This window comes from Mobula hypostoma, chromosome 28 (assembly GCF_963921235.1).
Source record: "Mobula hypostoma chromosome 28, sMobHyp1.1, whole genome shotgun sequence".
NCBI lineage: Eukaryota > Metazoa > Chordata > Chondrichthyes > Myliobatiformes > Myliobatidae > Mobula > Mobula hypostoma.
In genome coordinates, this window is record NC_086124.1 from 24,981,085 (window position 1) to 25,000,289 (window position 19,205).

Consider the following 19,205-nt stretch of genomic DNA (forward strand, 5'->3'; position numbering starts at 1 on the left):
ATTGGAGCTGGAATGGGAAGTGAAATAAATTTGTCGATCTAGCTGAAAGGGAAGGAGGCTAAGGAACAGAGGAAGGTTATGGGCATGTTGGACAAGTTCTCTATGTAAATGCCACTGGAGAATCACAACATCCTCATTGTGACAAGTCGCTTCTACATATTTTCGTTGTGTCGGCAAACTTGGCAACCTCGCAGTTCGATCCCTCTACCTTCAGACCTCGCAGGGATGCCCACATTTTCGGCATCCTGCTGAATTATATTCGTCCTGCGAGAGCCACTACCTTCACAAGACCACAAGACAAAGGAGCAGCATTAGGCCATTCGGTCCAACGAGTATGCTCTGCCATTCATAAATCATGGCTGATTTATTTTCCCTCTTAACCCCATTCTCTTGCCTTCTCATCTCCCTGACTAACCAAGAAAAATCAATGTCCACTTTAAATATACCAATGACTTGACCTTCACGGCCATTAGAGACAACAGATTCACCACCCTCTGGCTGAAGAAATCCCTCATCTCTATTCTAAAGGGACGTCCTTGTATTCTGAGGCTGTGACCTCTGGTCCTAGACTCCCCCAACAACAGGAAACAACCCCCGCATGTCCACACTATCTAAGCCATTCAATATTTGATTGGTATCAATAAGACTCCCCCCCGCCATTCTTCTAAACTCCATGAATACAGGCCCAGAGCCATCACTGATCATGTCTTCAAAAGGCAATGTGTCAAGAAGGCAGTGTCCATCACTGAGGACCCCACCACACAGGCATCCCCATTCTTATTGCTACCATGAAGGAGGAGGTAGAGGAGCTTGAAGACACACACTTGATGTTTTAGGAACGGCTTCTTCCCCTCCATCAGATGGAAAGCTGAGAAGAGGGAGAAAGGAGATCAGTGGGAAGGGGAGAATGAGAGAAATGGGGAGCGAAGAGAAGACGGAGAGAGAATGGAAAGGGGGAATATGGAGAGTGGAGGGAGAAGGGAATTAGGAAGAGTTGTGGAGAGGAGCTGAGGATTGGGATAGAAGAGGGAGGAGGGAAGGGAAAGGATGGAGGTGGGGAGCGGAAGAGGAGCTGCGAGTGGTGACGTCACCGCCGGGGTTAGCGGGTGACCCGGAAGTGCTGCCGGGACAGATCAACAACAACATCGGCAGCGAGAACGAGAGGTGAGCAGCACCCGGGGGTCGGCGTGTCTGGGGTCTGGGCAGATGGAAGCGGGACGCGGGACATTGGGGTTTCCGGGTGGGGGGGGGGAGAGGAGTTGATGGTTTCGGTCCGAAAGCTGCGCTGAGGTGGTCGCTGTGGTGATGGGACCCTCGACCCCGTCACTCTGGTCCCAGCTCTTGAGAGGGGGAAGGGAGTTCTAGCCCCCTCTACCCCCTCCACCCCTCCACCCCTCCCCCTCTACCCCCTCCACTCCACCCCTCCCCCTCTACCCCCTCCACCCCTCCCCCTCTACCCCCTCCACCCCTCCACCCCTCCACCCCTCCCGCTCTACCCCCTCCACTCCACCCCTCCCCCTCTACCCCCTCCACCCCTCCCCCTCTACCCCCTCCACCCCTCCACCCCTCCACCCCTCCCGCTCTACCCCCTCCACCCCTCCACCCCTCCCGCTCTACCCCCTCCACCCCTCCACCCCTCCCGCTCTACCCCCTCCACCCCTCCACCCCTCCCCCTCTACCCTCCCCCTCTACCCCCTCCACCCCTCCCCCTCTACCCCCTCCACCCCTCCCCCTCTACCCTTTCCACCCCTCCCCCTCTACCCTTTCCACCCCTCCCCCTCTACCCTTTCCACCCCTCCCCCTCTACCCTTTCCACCCCTCCCCCTCTACCCCCTCCACCCCTCCCCCTCTACCCCCTCCACCCCTCCCCTCTACCCTTTCCACCCCCCCTCTACCCCCTCCACCCCTCCCCCTCTACCCTCTCCACCCCTCCCCCTCTACCCTCTCCACCCCTCCCCCTCTACCCTTTCCACCCCTCCCCCTCTACCCTTTCCACCCCTCCCCCTCTACCCCCTCCACCCCTCCCCATCTACCCCCTCCACCCCTCCCCATCTACCCCTTCCACCCCCCCCTCTACCCCTTCCACCCCTCCCCCTCTATCCCTTCCACCCCTCCCCTCTACCCCTTCCACCCCTCCCCTCTACCCCTTCCACCCCTCCCCTCTACCCCTTCCACCCCTCCCCTCTACCCCTTCCACCCCTCCCCCTCTGTTCCTTCCACCCCTCCCACCCCCTCCCTCTCTACCCCTTCCACCCCCTCCCTCTCTACCCCTTCCACCCCTCCCACCCCCTCCCTCTCTACCCCTTCCACCCCCTCCCCCTCTACCCCTTCCACCCCTCCCCCGCTACCCCTTCCACCCCTCCCCTCCCACCCCCTCCCCCTCTACCCCTTCCACCCCCTCCCCCTCTACCCCTTCCACCCCTCCCCCTCCCCCTCTACCCCTTCCACCCCTCCCCTCCCACTCCCTCCCCTCTACCCCTTCCACCCCCTCCCCTACCCCTCCCACCCCTCCCCCTCTACACCTCCCACCCCTCCCCCTCTACCCCTTCCACCCCTCCCCCTCTACCCCTTCCACCCCTCCCCTCTACTCCTTCCACCCCTCTACCCCTCATCCTCTACACCCTCCCTTCCCACTACCCCTCCCACACTCCTATTTCCCCATCTCCCCCCAGTATTTCCCCCACATTCCTTCCTCTTTCCTGTCCATTTATCCCCCTCCCACATTTTCTGTTCCCCCGCCCTTCCCCATCCCCAGCTTCCCACAGACAGTATAATGGGATGTTCCTGTGATTAAGTGACCGACCACTGTGCGGGTGTGTTTGTGTATGTGTCTCCTCATCAGATGTGGTGGGAGGTGGGGGTGAACCAGAGACGAGCAGGCCTGCTGTGGGACGGGGGTGACTCTCCCTTCCCTTGTCCCACAGGGTCGTGGGTCAGTCTGTCACCATGAGCCAACAACGTGGAGTCAACAGTCTGCGCTTCAACCAAGATCACAGTGAGTGGGAGGCTCCTGCCTTGCTGCCCCTCCCCCCCACAATGTGGTGCTCCCCCCTTCTTGCCCCTGCCCCCATGGTGTGGCACTCTCTCCTCACCCTCCCTCCTGCACATAGCGAGATGCTCTCCCCTTTCTGACCCTCCCGCAGCATGATACTCCCTCCGCTCCGCCCTGCCGAGCTGCGGTACTCCCTGCATGCTGCCCCCTCCTTCACCATCGCCCCCTTCCCTTCCTCCCTCGTGGTGGACCAATCTTCAGTGCCTGTCCCCCACCCCCTGCCCCAGGTCACAGAGCTCCCTCCTCACTGCTCGTCCCTCGCCGCTGTCCTTCCCTCAGTACAGCACTCCCTCCCACAGCGCTGCCTCCTCCCTGGCCTCTGTCCTTGGCCCAAGACCCCTGCCTCCCCACAGCTGAATTCCCCAGCTCTCTATCTCTCTCTCTCCAGGCTGTTTCTGCTGTGCGATGGAGAGTGGCGTACGGATCTACAACGTGGAGCCCCTCATGGAGAAATGTCACCTGGGTGAGCAGCAGCCACTGTGACTCGTTCCACACCGGGACGGTCCTGTCCCTTCCTGACTTCCTTACCCCTGCTCTGCTCCACCCCGCTGTGGCCTGTTTCTGACACAGTGCTTCCCTCTGTTACCCCCAGACTCCACCCAGTCTCTGCACTCAACTTCCCATCAGCGGTGGGCACAGTCGCAGTCCCCGAGGCTCTTGTTTTCCCATGTAGTCTCTGTGACAACCTCGACCCGTCTCCCCTTCTCTGTGATCCCCACCCTCTCCTACACCCCTCCCCTTCTCTGTGACCCCCACCCTCTCCTACACCCCTCCCCTACACCCCTCCCCTTCTCTGTGATCCCCACCCTCTCCTACACCCCTCCCCTTCTCTGTGATCCCCACCCTCTCCTACACCCCTCCCCTTCTCTGTGATCCCCACCCTCTCCTACACCCCTCCCCCTTCTCTGTGTCCCCACCCTCTCCTACACCCCTCCCCTTCTCTGTGATCCCCACCCTCTCCTACACCCCTCCCCTTCTCTGTGACCCCCACCCTCTCCTACACCCCTCCCCTTCTCTGTGATCCCCACCCTCTCCTACACCCCTCCCCTTCTCTGTGATCCCCACCCTCTCCTACACCCCTCCCCTTCTCTGTGATCCCCACCCTTTCCTACACCCCTCCCCTTCTCTGTGACCCCATCCTCTCCTACACCCCTCCCCTTCTCTGTGATCCCCACCCTCTCCTACACCCCTCCCCTTCTCTGTGACCCCCACCCTCTCCTACACCCCTTCCCTTCTCTGTGATCCCCACCCTCTCCTACACCCCTCCCCTTCTCTGTGATCCCCACCCTCTCCTACACCCCTCCACTTCTCTGTGACCCCCACCCTCTCCTACACCCCTCTCCTTCTCTGTGACCCCCACCCTCTCCTACACCCCTCCCCTTCTCTGTGATCCCCACCCTCTCCTACACCCCTCCCCTTCTCTGTGATCCCCACCCTCCCCTACACCCCTCCCCTTCTCTGTGACCCCCACCCTCTCCTACACCCCTCCCCTCTCTGTGACCCCCACCCTCTCCTACACCCCTCCCCTCTCTGTGACCCCCATTCTCTCCTACACCCCTCCCCTTCTCTGTGACCCCCACCCTCTCCCTCACCCCTCCCCTTCTCTGTGACCCCCACCCTCTCCTACACCCCTCCCCTTTTCTTTGATCCCTTACACCCTCCCCATCTCCGTGACCCCCTTCCTCTTCTACACCCCTCCATGTCTCTATGACCCCTTCAGCCCCAACGTCCCTACCCATCTCCGTAAACATCTCTGGCTCTTTCAGTTTCAGAATCAAGTTTGTTATTGACATAACTGAAAAACTGGTTTTTCACTGTGCACTACATCAAATTTGGTCTCAATTGCAATTAGAATCCATAAAAGAATACAGAGTGGAAAAAGAGAACAAATCAGTGAGCTGGTGCTCGTGGGCCACTCAGAAATCTGATGGCCGAGGGGAAGAGCCTGAATCACTGAGAGTGGGTCTTCAGGCTCCTGTCCCTCCTCCCCGATGGCAGTACAACAAGGGCACGTCCTGGGTGGCAAGGGTGATGAGGGATGCCGCCTTCGTGAGGCATCACATTTCCGAATCGCCTGTCGCAGTTCAGCGACAAGAGCATGGTGGACCCCTATAGCCTCACCGCGTTCTTCAGGCCCACCCTGGTGGCAGTGCCCAAGGGCTAGGAACCCGTCTCATGCCAGGCGGTGAAGGCCATCATCATCCACCGCAACCTCATCTCCCCACCCCCCCACGAGGAGCGAGTGAGAGGGCCGGTCACTGGTGAGTCAGAGGGGCTCGCAGACCGGAGGCCGGGACCAGCCAATCCAGTGGTCCCACGCCTGCCACGGTTATCGGCAAACTGATGGTCCTCCGGACTTAAGGGGTAGCCATGCGCATCCCCGTGGACCCCAGCTCTGCCTGCCTGTTCGTTGGCTGTGTAGAATAGTTCATGTTTCAAGCCTTCCCCACGCTGCTCCCCAACTCTTACTCCGCTGCTTCATGCACCCATGCTGAGCTCGTGAACTTTATCAACTTTGCCTCTAACTGGCACCCTGCCCTTAAATTCACTTGGACCATTTCTGACAGCTTCTTCCCCTTTCTCGATCTCTCTGTCGTCTCCATTTCTGGAAACGGGCTGTTGACCGACATCTTTCATAAACCTGCCAATTCCTGTAGTTATCCTGATTATACCTCTTCAGTCCTCTCTCCTGTAAAAATGCCAGTCCCTTTTCTCAGTTTCTGTGTCCCCACGGCATCTGTTCCCAGAATGTGGTTTTCCTTTCTTTCAATGAAAGGGAGATCTATGACTCCTCTGGCTCTTACACCCCTCCCAGTCCCTGTAACCCCATCCACAGTTCTGCCCTTCTTTATTGCCCCTACGGCCCCTGCACTCCTCCCTCACCTACACCTCTCTCCATCTCTGTGATCCCTGATTGGGGGGGTGGGTGTAAAATCGGAGGTGTCCCCCTCCTTCAAAGAACAGGCTTGCTCTTCCTCCACCATTGATGCTGCCCTCACCCGCATCTCCTCCATTTCCCGAACATCCGTGCTCACCCCTTCTTCCTGCCACCTTAACAGTGATAGAGTTCCTGTTGTCCTAACCATGAGCCTCCGCAACTTCCGCCATCTCCAAAGGGATCCATATTTTTAACTCCCTTCTCTGCGCTTTCCACAGGGATCGCAATTTCCTTTGGCCATCCGTCCCTCCCGGCACTTAACCCCGCAAGCAGCCAAAGTGCCCATTCACCTCCTCCATTCAGGGCTCCAAACAGCCCTTCCAGGTGAGGCAAAACTTCACCTCTGGGGTCGTCCATTGTATCCGGTGCTCCCGATGTGGCCTCCTCTACACTCCCGTCATAAATTGGAGGACCGCCTCGTCGCTCCTTCCACCAAGAATGTAACTTCCTGGTGCCCAAATATTTTAATTCCCATTCCCATTTTGACATGTCGGTCCATGGCCTCCTCATGTGCCACGATGAGGCCACCCTCAGGGCGGAGGAGCAACACCTTGTCTTCCATCTGGGTAGCCTCCAACCCAAAGGCAGGAATATAGATTCTCCTTCTGGTAAAAATACTTTTTTTTCTCCCCTCCCCCTTCTATTCCCCACTCTGGCCCCTTACCTCTTCTCACCTGCCTATCACCTCCCCCTGGGGAGTCCCCTCCTCCTTCCCTTTCTCCTATGATCTGCTCTCCTCTCCTGCCAGATTCCTTCCTCTCCAGCCCCTTACCTTTCCTACTCGGCTGGCTTCACCTATCGCATTCTAGTTTGCCTCCTCCCCCCCACCCTACCATTTTATTCAGGTGTCTTCCCCTTCCTTTCCAATCCTGAAGAAGGGTCTCGGCTTGCCAGTGAGGAGCTGCTCATTTAACTCGCAGCTGTACAGAGCCTTCTCCCCCCAATTGTGACATTTACTGGGAGCGTTGCAGAGGAGGGGCCCAAAGCAAGGTTGGAGATCCCTGCCACCCACCCCACAATCTCTTTCACCCTCTACCATCAGGGAGGAGGGACGAGGCCTGCCAGACTGGGTAACAGCTTCTTTCCTCAGGCTGTGAGACTAATGAATACCCTGCCACCACTGAGGTCTCGTCACCAGGACAGCGAGCTGTTTACTGTTTACCCGTGCTGTGCTCCTCGTGAATTATAAAATTATATTTTATTCACTTATCTATGGTAATATTTTGGTTTATGTGCTATGTGGGTGCACCATGGTCCAAAGGAACATTGTTTGGTTGTGTATACAGTGGTATGCAAAAGTTTGGGCACCCCGGTCAAAATTTCTGTTACTGTAAATAGCTAAGTGAGTAAAAGATGAACTGATTTCCAAAAGGCATAAAGTTAAAGATGACACTTTTCTTTAATATTTTAAGCAAGAAACCTTTTTTATTTCCATCTTTTACATTTTCAAAGTAACAAAAAAGGAAAAGGGCCCGGAGCAAAAGTTTGGGCACCCTGCATGGCAGTACTTAGTAACACCCCCTTTGGCAAGTATCACAGCTTGTAAACGCTTTAGTAGCCAGCTAAGAGTCTTTCAATTCTTGTTTGGGGGATTTTTGCCCATTCTTCCATGCAAGAGGCTTCTAATTCTGTGAGATTCTTGGGCGGTCTTGCATGCACTGCTCTTTTGAGGTCTATCCACCGATGCTCGATGATGTTTCGGTGGGGGGACTGTGAGGGCCATGGCAAAACCTTCTGCTTGCGCCTCTTGAGGTAGTCCATTGTGGATTTTGAGGGTGTGTTTAGGATCATTATCCTGTTGTAGAAGCCATCCTCTTTTCATCTTCGGCTTTTTTACAGATGGTGTGATGTTTGCTTCCAGAATTTGCTGGCATTCAATGGAATTCATTCTTCCCTCTACCAGTAAATGTTCCTCGTACCACTGGCTGCAACACAAGCCCAAAGCATGATCGATCCACCCCCGTGCTTAACAGTTGGAGAGGTGTCCTTTTCATGAAATTCTGCACCCTTTTTTCTCCAAACATACCTTTGCTCATTGCAGCCAGAAAGTTCTATTTTAATTTCATCAGTCCACAGGACTTGTTTCCAAAATGCATCAGGCTCGTTTAGATGTTCCTTTGAACCTTTTGAATAGAACTCACTTTACACCTCATGTTGTCGGAGCAGTGCTGCTAGAATTGTATTAAGCATAAACAAGAATTGAAAGACTCTTAACTAGCTACAAAAAGCGCTTACAAGTTGTGATACTTGCCAAAAGGGGGTGTTACTAAGTACTGCCATGCAGGGTGCCCAAACTTTTGCTTTGGGCCCTTTTCCTTTTTTGTTATTTTGAAACTGTAAAAGATAGAAATAAAAAAGTTTTCTTGCTTAAAATGTTAAAGAAATGTGTCATCTTTAACTTTATGCCTTTTGGAAATCAGTTCACCTTTTACTCGCTCAGCTATTCACAGAGGTGCCCAAACTTTTGCATGCCACTGTATGTACAGTCAGATGACCATAAACTTGGAGAGATTCATTCTGTCAGAGGGAGGTGAATCTCTGGAATTCTCTGCCCCTGAAGGGGTGGAGATGGGATCATTGGAGATGTTTAAGATAAAAATGTAGAAATCTTGAGGAATTGGGGATGATGTTTGTTCAGATAGGCAAAAGTCAGCCATGGTTATATTGAATGGTGGGGCCAAGTCTCACTGCTAAAGCTATATGATCCACAGATTCCGGCCTCTTGATCCTGACCTGATTCCCATCAGTCTGCCCTACTGTCAGCTGCCCATAACATGGGCTCCGAAATTCCCTTCCCTCCATCCCGGTTCATGGGTTAGTTCCATCCTGTGATTAATTCGAGGTGACTCAGGTGGCGTTTTCAGTGTCAGCGTCCGTGGTCCATATGTGAACTCTCTCTGTCTCTCTCCCCCTCTCACTCCTCCCGCTCTTCCCCCTTCTCTCTCCTTCCTTAATCTCCCCTGTCCCTATCCCCTCCACCTTCACTCCCCCATCCTCCTCCCTCCCGCCTCACCCACTCCCCAACTTCCCACCACCCCACTGCTCCCACTGCACTGACTTCCATTCCTCCCCCCACCTTCTCCTCCCTCTAACCCCGCAACCCACTCTGCACTCACGGTTCACCCTCCCTCTCCCCACATTCACCCTCATCTGTCTCTAACCCTCCCTCCTTCACCCACTACCACATACTCCCTATTCCCCTCACCACCCCCTTCCTTTTTCCTCCCAACTCCTTCCTCACATATACCCTTCCTCCCCAATCCTTTCCACTCTCCCTACCCTCCACCCTGCTCCCTTCCCCTCTCCCCCCCTTCTCTCCTACCTTCCCTGTCTCACCCCCTTACATCCCTTGTCTCTCCCGCCCCTCCCTGTGAAGACCACGAGCAGGTGGGCAGTGTGGGACATGTGGAGATGCTGCACAGGTCGAACTTGTTGGCCATCGTTGGAGGGGGCACCAACCCCAAATTCTCTGAGATCTCAGGTACGTACGTGTCAGACTCAGGGTGAGTCTCTGTCTCCACACCGTCCCATCACACACTCCCGGGGTCAGACACAGAGTGAGTCTCTGTCTCCACACCATCCCATTACACACTCCCGGGGTCAGACACAGAGTGAAGCTTCCTCCACACCGTCCCATCACACACTCCCGGGGTCAGACACAGAGTGAAACTCCCTCCACACCGTCCCATCACACACTCCCAGGGTCAGACACAGAGTGAAGCTCCCTCCACACCGTCCCATCACACACTCCCGGGGTCAGACACAGAGTGAAGCTCCCTCCACACCACCCCGACACACTCCCGGGGTCAGACACAGAGTGAAGCTCCCTCCACACCGTCCCATCACATACTCCCGGGGTCAGACGCAGAGTGAAACTCCCTCCACACCGTCCCATCACACACTCCCGGGATAACTCCCTCTCCCTGTTTCTCCCCGCTCCCCAGTGCTGGTGTGGGACGATGCCCGAGAAGCGAAGGACTCGAGGGAGAAGCTGGTGTTGGAATTCACGTTCACGAAGCCAGTGCTCGCCATCCGCCTGCGTCACGACAAGTAAGGACCATGTGCGTGTGGCTCTGTGCCGTGCTGAGTCCCCCCCCCCCCCCCCAGGGCTGACAGAGTCCTGTCCAGCAACTCCCTTTCCGAGACTCTTCTTCCGATCCGGGGGCTGATGGGACGTCATGTCCCATGGTGTCTTCCGACACTTGCTACTCGTCCCCTCTCCGTCCGTGCCGCCCCTCCCGCAGCATGGAACTCTCTCACAACTTGCCCTCTAACCTTCCCTCCTGTGCTTCCCTCCGCCCCACCCCTCCAGGATCATTGTTATCCTCAGCCACAGGATCTACGTGTACACGTTCCCCGACAACCCCACCAAGCTCTTCGAGTTCGACACCCGCGACAACCCCAGAGGTAAGCGGCTGCCCATCTTTAACCGGTGACCGTGCTCTTGTGCCGAGAGACTCACCTCCTCGCCCCCACAACCACCCCAGCCCTCTCCGCCTTCGCACAGCAGGTCAGGAGTGCCACGCAAGACTGCTCTTCGACCACACGTCCGTCAGACTTGGGTACAGAATTTGTCCATTTGGCCCGTCGAGTCTGCTTCACCATTCCATCATGGCTGATTTATTTTCCATCTCAACCCCATTCTCCTGCCTTCTCCTTTGATGCCCTCACTAATTCAGTGAGAATTCACATACCGGGAGAATGGGGTTGAGAACCATGATGGGTGGACCAGACTCAATGGGCTGAATGGCCTCATTCTGCTCCTCTGCCTTGTGGTCTAAGGGAGAAGATGGCCCAGCCAGATGGTAGAGTCCCTTAATGATGGACGCTGCCTTTTTGTGGTAGTGCCTCTTGTAGATGTTACCGATGGTGGGGACGGAGGGTGCCTGTGATGTCCACGATTGTTGCTTTCCTGCGAATCCGTATTGCCATCTAGTTGGGACGCTTTCAACTGGACACCCAGAGTCGTTTGTGAAAGCATTTGGTGATTTTTCGTTTGCAAGGAAGAACACGACTTACATCATCCACTCTAGTGCAAAGTGTTGCTGTACTGAGGTCGTGATTAGGGTTGTGTCAGTCTTTCCAAGAGCCAAGTGCTTGAAGGCAAGTAGCTGTCCCTCAGCATGGTGGTGTGGGTCTTGCGGCTCCTGTCGAGCTGCCGCCTTGCGCTCCAGAGACCCGGCCCTTGTGCACTCTGCGTGGAATTTGCACGATGTCCCTGGGTTTCCAGCGGGAAACGCACAGAAGCAGACCCTTGGGCCCAGTTTGTACTCGACAGCCGAGGTGCCCTTCCGAGCCAGTCTCACCTGCCTGCATTAGCCTGATATCGAAACGTTTGCTTTCCATGTACCAGCCAAGTATCTTCTCACCATTGTAAATGTATCACCCTCACCTCCTCACCTCTTCACCTCCTCACCTCTTCACCTCCTCACCTCCTCACCCCCTCACCCTCAGCTCCTCACCCTCGACCCCCCCTCACCCTCGACCCCCCCACCCTCTAACCCCCCCTATTTCCTGACTGGGTTTTCACCCCCCCCACCCCCGCAGCCACTGTCAAAGCTCTGCTTTGGGATTGATGAGGGAGGGGACTGTTTTTGTCACAGTCCTGTCAACGTTCCCGCGAATATTTTTTACAGCAGCTCAGACCCACTGTTACTCTGAGCAGGAAATTTTCCCACGGCCTGCACACTTTACGTTATCTGAAAGAGAGTTCCACTGCGCGCCGACAAAGGCTACTATCCATGTGCAGGATCATTTCAGTCCCCGCGCGGCCGTACATCCACTCAGCTAAGTGGGACTAGAAATCGCTGTAAAAGTGGATATTTGACTGCAGGAGGCATCACACCAGCACACGTTCCTTCCCGTCCTGCTCTGCTTTAAGTGTGTTAACAGAGAGCATTTATTTTGGGGGTGAGGTTCATTACCCCAAGCCCTCCCACCAGACGTCCCCTCCGGCCCCAGACTGTGAGCCAGGGTGCTGCCAGGTACGTGGAAGCTCATTTGTGGGGATGGTCGGGGGTGGGTGTCTCCTGCAAGCGTGGTCACTGCCTCTCTGTCTGCAGGTCTGTGTGACCTTTGTCCCAGTATTGAGAAACAGCTCCTCGTCTTCCCCGGGCACAAGTGTGGCAGCCTGCAGCTCGTGGTGAGTGAACCCCCCCCCCCCAAAAACGTATCCCCCTCCCCCTCCTCTCACACATCACCCGCCCCCTCACTCGCATCCCCCACATGCGTGATCCTCGAATGCTTTGCTACATGCGAACCCTTGCACACGTCTCCCCCCCCCCAACCCTGCTGCTCCGTGGTGGGGCAGGCCCCGTCCCTTCCCTTGCCCTCACCACACCGCCCCACCCCTGCCTTCCCTCAAGGGGGCCGCATCTTCGCCCCAATGCTCCTTCAAGCTCAAGACTCCTGCCGCTGTGTTCGGGGCGGTGGGGTTGGGGCTGGTGTTGCAGACGTGTGGGGAGTCCCACCTACTTGTTCAGCAGCCCCGTCTCTCTTCCCTGCACCCACTGTGGCCAGTACTGTGTGATGAGGCCATTCAGCCCATCCCATCCTGACTACCCCACCACCACCCTCCCACCAACTCTCTCCACTCCAAATCTCCAATGACCTCAGACACATCCCTCCCAAAGGAGTGGGAATGCCAGGGAGCTACCTTTGGCTTCTCCGGAATGGCACTCCCTTCTGTTTCTGGGCTCTCTGGCTTCCCTTTCATCTATCCCTCCTCCCAACCCAGGATCACCCTCTTTCCCTCTCCCCCCCCCCAATTGCAGAGGCACCACCCCCTCAATCGACCACTCCTCGGCGATGGGAGACTCGATCAATCCCAACAATCAGACACAGCTCCTCGTCCTGCCTCGATCAGCCAACCTCTCTATCCCTAGCATGATCTCCTCACAGGACCCCCGGCACCTTCTCGCTGGGACCTCTCCCTCTCTGCCGCCCCCTTCCCTCCCAGACTGCAGACTGAAGACCCCTTGTCCCCACAGGACCTGTCCAACACCAAACCTGGCACTTCGTCGGCGCCGTTCACCATCAACGCCCACCAGAGCGAGATCGCCTGCGTCGCCCTCAACCAACAGGGCAGTGTCGTCGCCTCCGCCTCCAGGAAGGTAAAGGGTGTGGGGATGGGGTTTATCACCGGAGTTTCCAGCAACTCCAACCTTGTCAGCCGGACTTCCTACATGTAATACTGAGAGAGAGACAGACACACACAACGCTCGGTATCCAGAGCTGTGCTAGCTTACATAAATGTTCCTCTCCCTCTCCCATTGCCTCCCTCCCTCGTGCTGTGAGCTCCTTCTTCACAGCCTCCCTCTCTCACAGTATCTCCCTCTCCCCCTTCCGCTAGCCCTCTCCCCCAGCCCTGCCCCCTCTCTCCCTCTCCCACTCCCTCGCTTTCCCCTTCCCCCTCCCCTCCCCCTGCCCCCGACATACAAACTTATAATATTACAGTTGCGTATGAGTGTGCTCGAACATTTATATCCATGTGGACATGCTAATGAAGGAATATGCACATAGAAACACACACACAATCACACAGGTGCACACACACTATAATCATGACATAGGAGAGATTTCTGTGGGATGGCAAAGTGTGACTTTCTGACCCTGACACCCCCTTGTCTGCAGGGCACCCTCATCCGCCTCTTCGACACACAGACCAAGGAGAAGCTGGTGGAGCTTCGGAGAGGAACGGATCCCGCCACACTTTACTGGTGAGAGTGCACCTGGGGTGCAGTAGCTGACTCCCCCAGGGTCAGACACAGAGTGAAGCTCCCTCCACACCGTCCCATCACACACTCCCCCAGGGTCAGACACAGAGTGAAGCTCCCTCCACACTGTCCCATCACACACTCCCGGGGTCAGACACAGAGTGAAACTCCCTCCACACCGTCCCATCACACACTCCCGGGGTCAGACACAGTGTGAAACTCCCTCCACACTGTCCCATCACACAATCCCAGGGTCAGACACAGAGTGAAACTCCCTCCACGCCATCCCATCACACACTCCCGGGGTCAGACACAAAGTGAAACTCCCTCCACACCGTCCCATCACACACTCCTGGGGTCAGACACAGAGTGAAGCTCCCTCCACACCGTCCCATCACACACTCCCGGGGTCAGACACAGTGTGAGATTCCCGCCAGTTTGTCTCATCACCCACTCTCAGGGTCAGACACAGAGTGAAGCTCCTCCAATTCGTCTCATCACACACTCTAAAGGCAGGATTCATGATCCCAAGTTGTATATTTTTGGAAGCCAATATTAAATCAAGGATTCCCATAAAAACTGTGTGCCAGGGAGAGTAAATCGTGAGGGTGGGGGACCCCAAGAGAGTGAGTGAAAACTTGGGAACAGAAGTGAAGGGAGAGGATATATACTGAGGTGTAGGGTTATGGAGACACTGTGAGGAGCATTGTGGTGGGGTTAACACACTGATTAGGGAGCAAAGGGGTAATTGGGTTCCCTTCCAAGGGAGCTTGGGCATTTGTGGTGCAACCCTGGTGTTAACCTCCCCATCTCTGTTTCTCTCCTGCCCCACCTGGGTCCTGTCGCACAGCATTAACTTCAGCCATGACTCCTCCTTCCTTTGTGCCTCCAGTGACAAGGGCACCGTGCATATCTTCGCCCTCAAGGACACCCGGCTAAATCGTCGCTCAGCGTGAGTTCAGCCACCCTTGCCTTGTGGTGTGGGTTTTTATATTGGCAGGGAGGGAGGGAGGAAGGAATTGACTGTTGCTGCATCCACTCGTGGGCACTGCAAATGGCCGCCAGTCTGTCCCAATATCTGGTCACATGGGAAGAACACTGCAAATGGCCACTAGTCTGGCCAGTGGACAACTTATGGTAGGCAGTTACTTGAAGTGGCCGCCAATTTTCCTCATGACTACTTCATGCTGGATGGACTTTTTGGTTTCCAATCTAGGGTGTGTTTATGTTGAATGGATACTGCATATGGCCACCAGTGTGTGCAATTACTGACTGACGGTGGGTGGACACTGCATATGGCTACCAGTGTGTCCGATTACTGACTGACGGTGGGTGGACACTGCATATGGCCGCCAGTGTGTCCGATTACCTGCTGATGGTGAGTGGACACTGCATATGGCCACCAGTGTGTTCGATTACCTGCTGATGGTGAGTGGACACTGCATATGGCCGCCAGTGTGTCCGATTACCTGCTGATGGTGAGTGGACACTGCATATGGCCACCAGTGTGTGCAATTACTGACTGACGGTGGGTGGACACTGCATATGGCCGCCAGTGTGTCCGATTACCTGCTGTTCGTGAGTGGACACTGCATATGGCCGCCAGTCTATTTTGTCACCTGCTGACGGACACAGTCGGCACCTGCTGGCAGTTCTTGCGTGTGAAACGGGAGAGGAGCTAACAGTTTTTTTCCTGGTATTCTCTGTTGGCAGGTTGGCACGGGTGGGCAAGGTAGGGCCTGTGATTGGACAGTACGTGGACTCCCAGTGGAGCCTGGCCAGTTTCACTGTGCCAGCAGAGTGTGCCTGTATCTGTGCCTTCGGCAGGAACAGCTCCAAGAATGTCAACTCCGTCATTGGTGCGTGTCCAGGTGTTTGGGGGGGGGGGTGAGGAATGAGGGAACTGTCTGATTAGTGGGGGGGGGGGTCACAGGGATAACCAGTAAATGATGGTGCTCCCTCCTCGCTGCCCGTCCTGCGACGTGGCGCTCCCTCCTCGCCACCCCTCCCGCGACGTGGTGCTCCCTCCTCGCCCCCCCTCCTGCGACGTGGCGCTCCCTCCTCGCCGCCCCTCCTGCGACGTGGTGCTCCCTCCTCGCCGCCCCTCCCGCGACGTGGTGCTCCCTCCTCGCCGCCCCTCCTGCAGTGCAGCATTCCATATGCAGGTCAAATCTAATTCCTCCTCCATCTCCCTCCTTGCCCCCCACCCCTTCCCCAACACTCTAGCCATCTGCGTGGACGGGACATTCCACAAATACGTCTTCACCCCAGATGGAAACTGCAACCGCGAGGCTTTCGACGTCTACTTGGACATCTGCGACGACGACGATTTCTGAATGCTGTGCCCCCCCCCACAAGGCTCGAGCAGCCACACCTTCCGACGGGACGGGCGTGATGACTCCTTTGGCTGAATTGTTAAGCATCTCTGTGCCAACCATGAGGACATCAAGCACAGTGTGACTGTGTGTCTGAACTAACTTTTGGTTCAAATAAGCAAATATTTATACTCTTCTGAAATCTTATCTCAAAGTTCAAAGTAAATTTATTATGAAAGTATAGATACAGAATGCCAGCATCTGAGTTACAGACACTTGCGTACCAAGAGCAGCTCTGGATTCTCACACAGTACAAACCCAGAGACTGAGGATTAGCAGGCAGTTTGACAAAGGACTGGTGCTCTTCCCCTTTCTCATTCCTTCCTTCCTGATGTCAGTATTTGAAGTTTTACTCCGTGTCTACCCCCAGGAGTGTGTGATGGGATGGTGTGGAGGGAGTTTCATTCTTTTTCTTCCTTTCTCTCTCTCGCACTCTATCGTTATCTCTCTATCTCTTCTCCCCTCCCCATCTCGCTCGCTGGCTCTCCATCTTCCCCCTTTCTCTCTCATCCCTCTCATTCTGTCTGGTTCACTCTTCCCCTGTCTTTGCTTCTTACTTTCTCACTCTCTCTTTCTTTTGAAGGCAATCTTCCCTCATGCCCCTCCCTGTTGATACTCAGACTAGGAACCTGCTCTTCGATACATGCCCACTCGCTGTTTGTGAGGAATTGTTGGGGCATCCGAGAGATCTACACACACAAGCAGCACGTAGGAGCACTGGTCTGGAGCACAGGTCGCTCCCACAAATGGCAGACAGACCGTCTGATCTGGGGGGCTTTGGTTTTTTTGATTTTATTCTCAATGGCACCATGTTACAAAGCTCCCAATCTCCTTCGGCCACAACAGTGTACCATCTCCAAGCATGTAGATGGGAGTTCGAGCAGGATTTGGCCGCACAGCCTGTGTGTACAGGGAGTAACAGCTTTGTGGAGCCAGTGTTGAGAATACTGGAGTTGGGGGGAGGGGGGTGGTCAAACATCAGTTTTAATTCACCGTTTCCTGTACATTTGCCCGAATGTCCATTGTGTCCGACGATGACGGGAAACCTGTGCTGGAGAGTTTTTAAAGAGGAAAAGCCATCGCACTGGGGCGGTTCCACTCTCTCGACCTCAGAAGTCGGGGTCCAGTGGTTCGAACGAGAGTCACAATCTGAGGTCTTCCTTGGTTGCAGTGGATGACCATGATGGCTCCTGTGCCTTCTCAGGCCCTTCGCCCTCCACGGAGCGTTGCCGAACTGCCTTCCTGGCTGTTGGATTTCTCTGTAGATCTCATCGGCACCCCCCCCCCCCACCAGTCTGCTGGAGCTGACTGTACATGCTAGAACAGGCATATCCCTATTTTACCCAAGTATGAGGCCACTGGCTACCTTCAACTGGTTTATCCCACCGGTCAAAGCGGTGTACCAGGGTGTGGCCACTGTCGCATGCAAACAGCTACTTGGAGCCACAGGTGAGAGCTGAGGTGAGGGTACCAACACTGAGTGAGCTGCCTCAGAATGGACACGATAAAGCCCCTCACCAAGGTACATATACAGCGTTAGGAATTTGCTGTGATGTGGTGACGTGCACCAAAAATCAACATTCCACAATTATAATTAAAAAAAAAACTTGTATAAAATATAAACTTAGAGGGTTATAGTACGAAATGGAATGACGTATGTGTAAAGCAACACTTTCAGTACGCTGGATGAACTCAGCAGGTCGGGCAGCATCAGTTAGAAACGGTGAGTCGACGTTTTGAGCCGGAACCCTTCGTCAGGACTGAAGAATGAAAGATTGGGAAGGATTTGGCTGAAGCTACAAGCATTCTTCAAATCCTTCCCCATCTTTCATTCTTCAGTCCTGACGAAGGGATCCGGCCCGAAACGTCGACTCATCGTTTCTAACTGATGCTGCCTGACCTGCTGAGTTCATCCAGCGTACCGAAAGTGTGTGTAAATACAGAAATATCAGCATGTATTTACAATGTCAACAGCATTGGGTTGAAGTGAAGGTGTTAATAGATAGATGTGAGTGGGAGGAGCTAACTGGAGAGGTTGATCAGGTGACGGAGAGGGGGTTGGGAGAAACTTTTAAGATAGTATGAAGGATTTTGTTTTGTTAGCACTGTACTGTAGTGTTTTCCGGAGGGAGCTTTTGGGGGGAAAAAGGGCAGTTTGCAGCTAGGATAGTGTCCCCATTTAATTTTTTCCCATCCGTTTCTTTGTTCTGGACACACACACACACGCCATATAGCTCTTCCCAGAAAGGAGTTTTTGGAAAAAGTAGTTTCCAGGGCGGGCAATAATTTATCCTGCCCGTTTCTTTGTTCTGGATACATCCAATTCCTGTAGCACTCTTCAGAAGAGAGCTTTTGGGGAGATAAAAAGACAGTTCACAGGCTGGACACTAATGTTCCCGGCCTGCTTCCTTGAGCTGGATGCACACAGTGATGGTAGTCTGCAGCCAATGACTGCCTATCCGTACTGATTGCGGTCTGTTGGTCAGGAAGACAAGGATACAGTTGCAGAGGGAGGCGTTGACTCCCAGGGTCCAGTTAACTTGGAATTACAATATTGAAGGCAGAGCTGTCGTCAGCCATCAGCAGTCTGACTTCAAGTGTCTTTTCTATCTGGAGGCCTCCAGAGATGAGGGCAGGGCCAAGGGGGGGATGGCGTCTCTGTAGACCTGTTTCAGTGGAAGGCAAATTGCAATTGGTGAAGACTGTGAAGAATGAGCTGCCATATATTAATTTAAATTAAAGATAAATGTCTACAGCACAGTGCAAATGTCTCGGGCATGTGTATATAGCTAGGGTGCCTGAGATTTTTGCACAGCACTGTAGTAATTTTATGTATTGCACTGTCCTGCTGCCACAAAAAAAGACACAATTTCATGATATATGGGAGTGATGATAAACCTTCTCTGATACTGGTCTCTATTGTGGACCGAGAGTGGGAAGTGGGCAGGCAGGGAGAGGGGAATCATGTTTGGGAGAGGGGTGAGGGAGTGGGAAATTCTGTAATGATCAATAGACCAATTGTTTGGAAGCAAATTACCTTGCCTGGTGTCTCAGGGCTGGGTGTGTCTGCACCCAGTCCACCCCCTGCCCCTGCCACTCCTTCTCTGCCACCAGTCCCACACCTC

The 19,205-nt window shown here is 54.7% G+C and overlaps 1 protein-coding gene across 2 annotated transcripts; it reads left to right on the forward strand.

The window, feature by feature from the left end:
- The first annotated feature begins 1,095 nt into the window (after window positions 1-1,095).
- On the forward strand, window positions 1,096-17,712 carry wdr45 (WD repeat domain 45). Of its 2 annotated transcripts, XM_063035044.1 has the most exons (12): window positions 1,096-1,164; window positions 2,925-2,995; window positions 3,441-3,515; window positions 9,367-9,471; window positions 9,935-10,040; window positions 10,303-10,397; window positions 12,053-12,132; window positions 12,980-13,102; window positions 13,623-13,708; window positions 14,556-14,657; window positions 15,419-15,564; window positions 15,932-16,935. In XM_063035044.1, the coding sequence occupies exons 2-12, from the start codon at window positions 2,947-2,949 to the stop codon at window positions 16,039-16,041; spliced, it is 1,077 nt and encodes a 358-aa protein (XP_062891114.1). In that variant the 5' UTR covers window positions 1,096-1,164; window positions 2,925-2,946; the 3' UTR covers window positions 16,042-16,935. The 2 variants fall into 2 exon arrangements, with proteins under 2 accessions (XP_062891114.1, XP_062891115.1); XM_063035045.1 differs by lacking the exon at window positions 3,441-3,515 and having other exon boundaries at window positions 1,124-1,164; window positions 15,932-17,712.
- The last annotated feature ends 1,493 nt before the right edge of the window (window positions 17,713-19,205 follow it).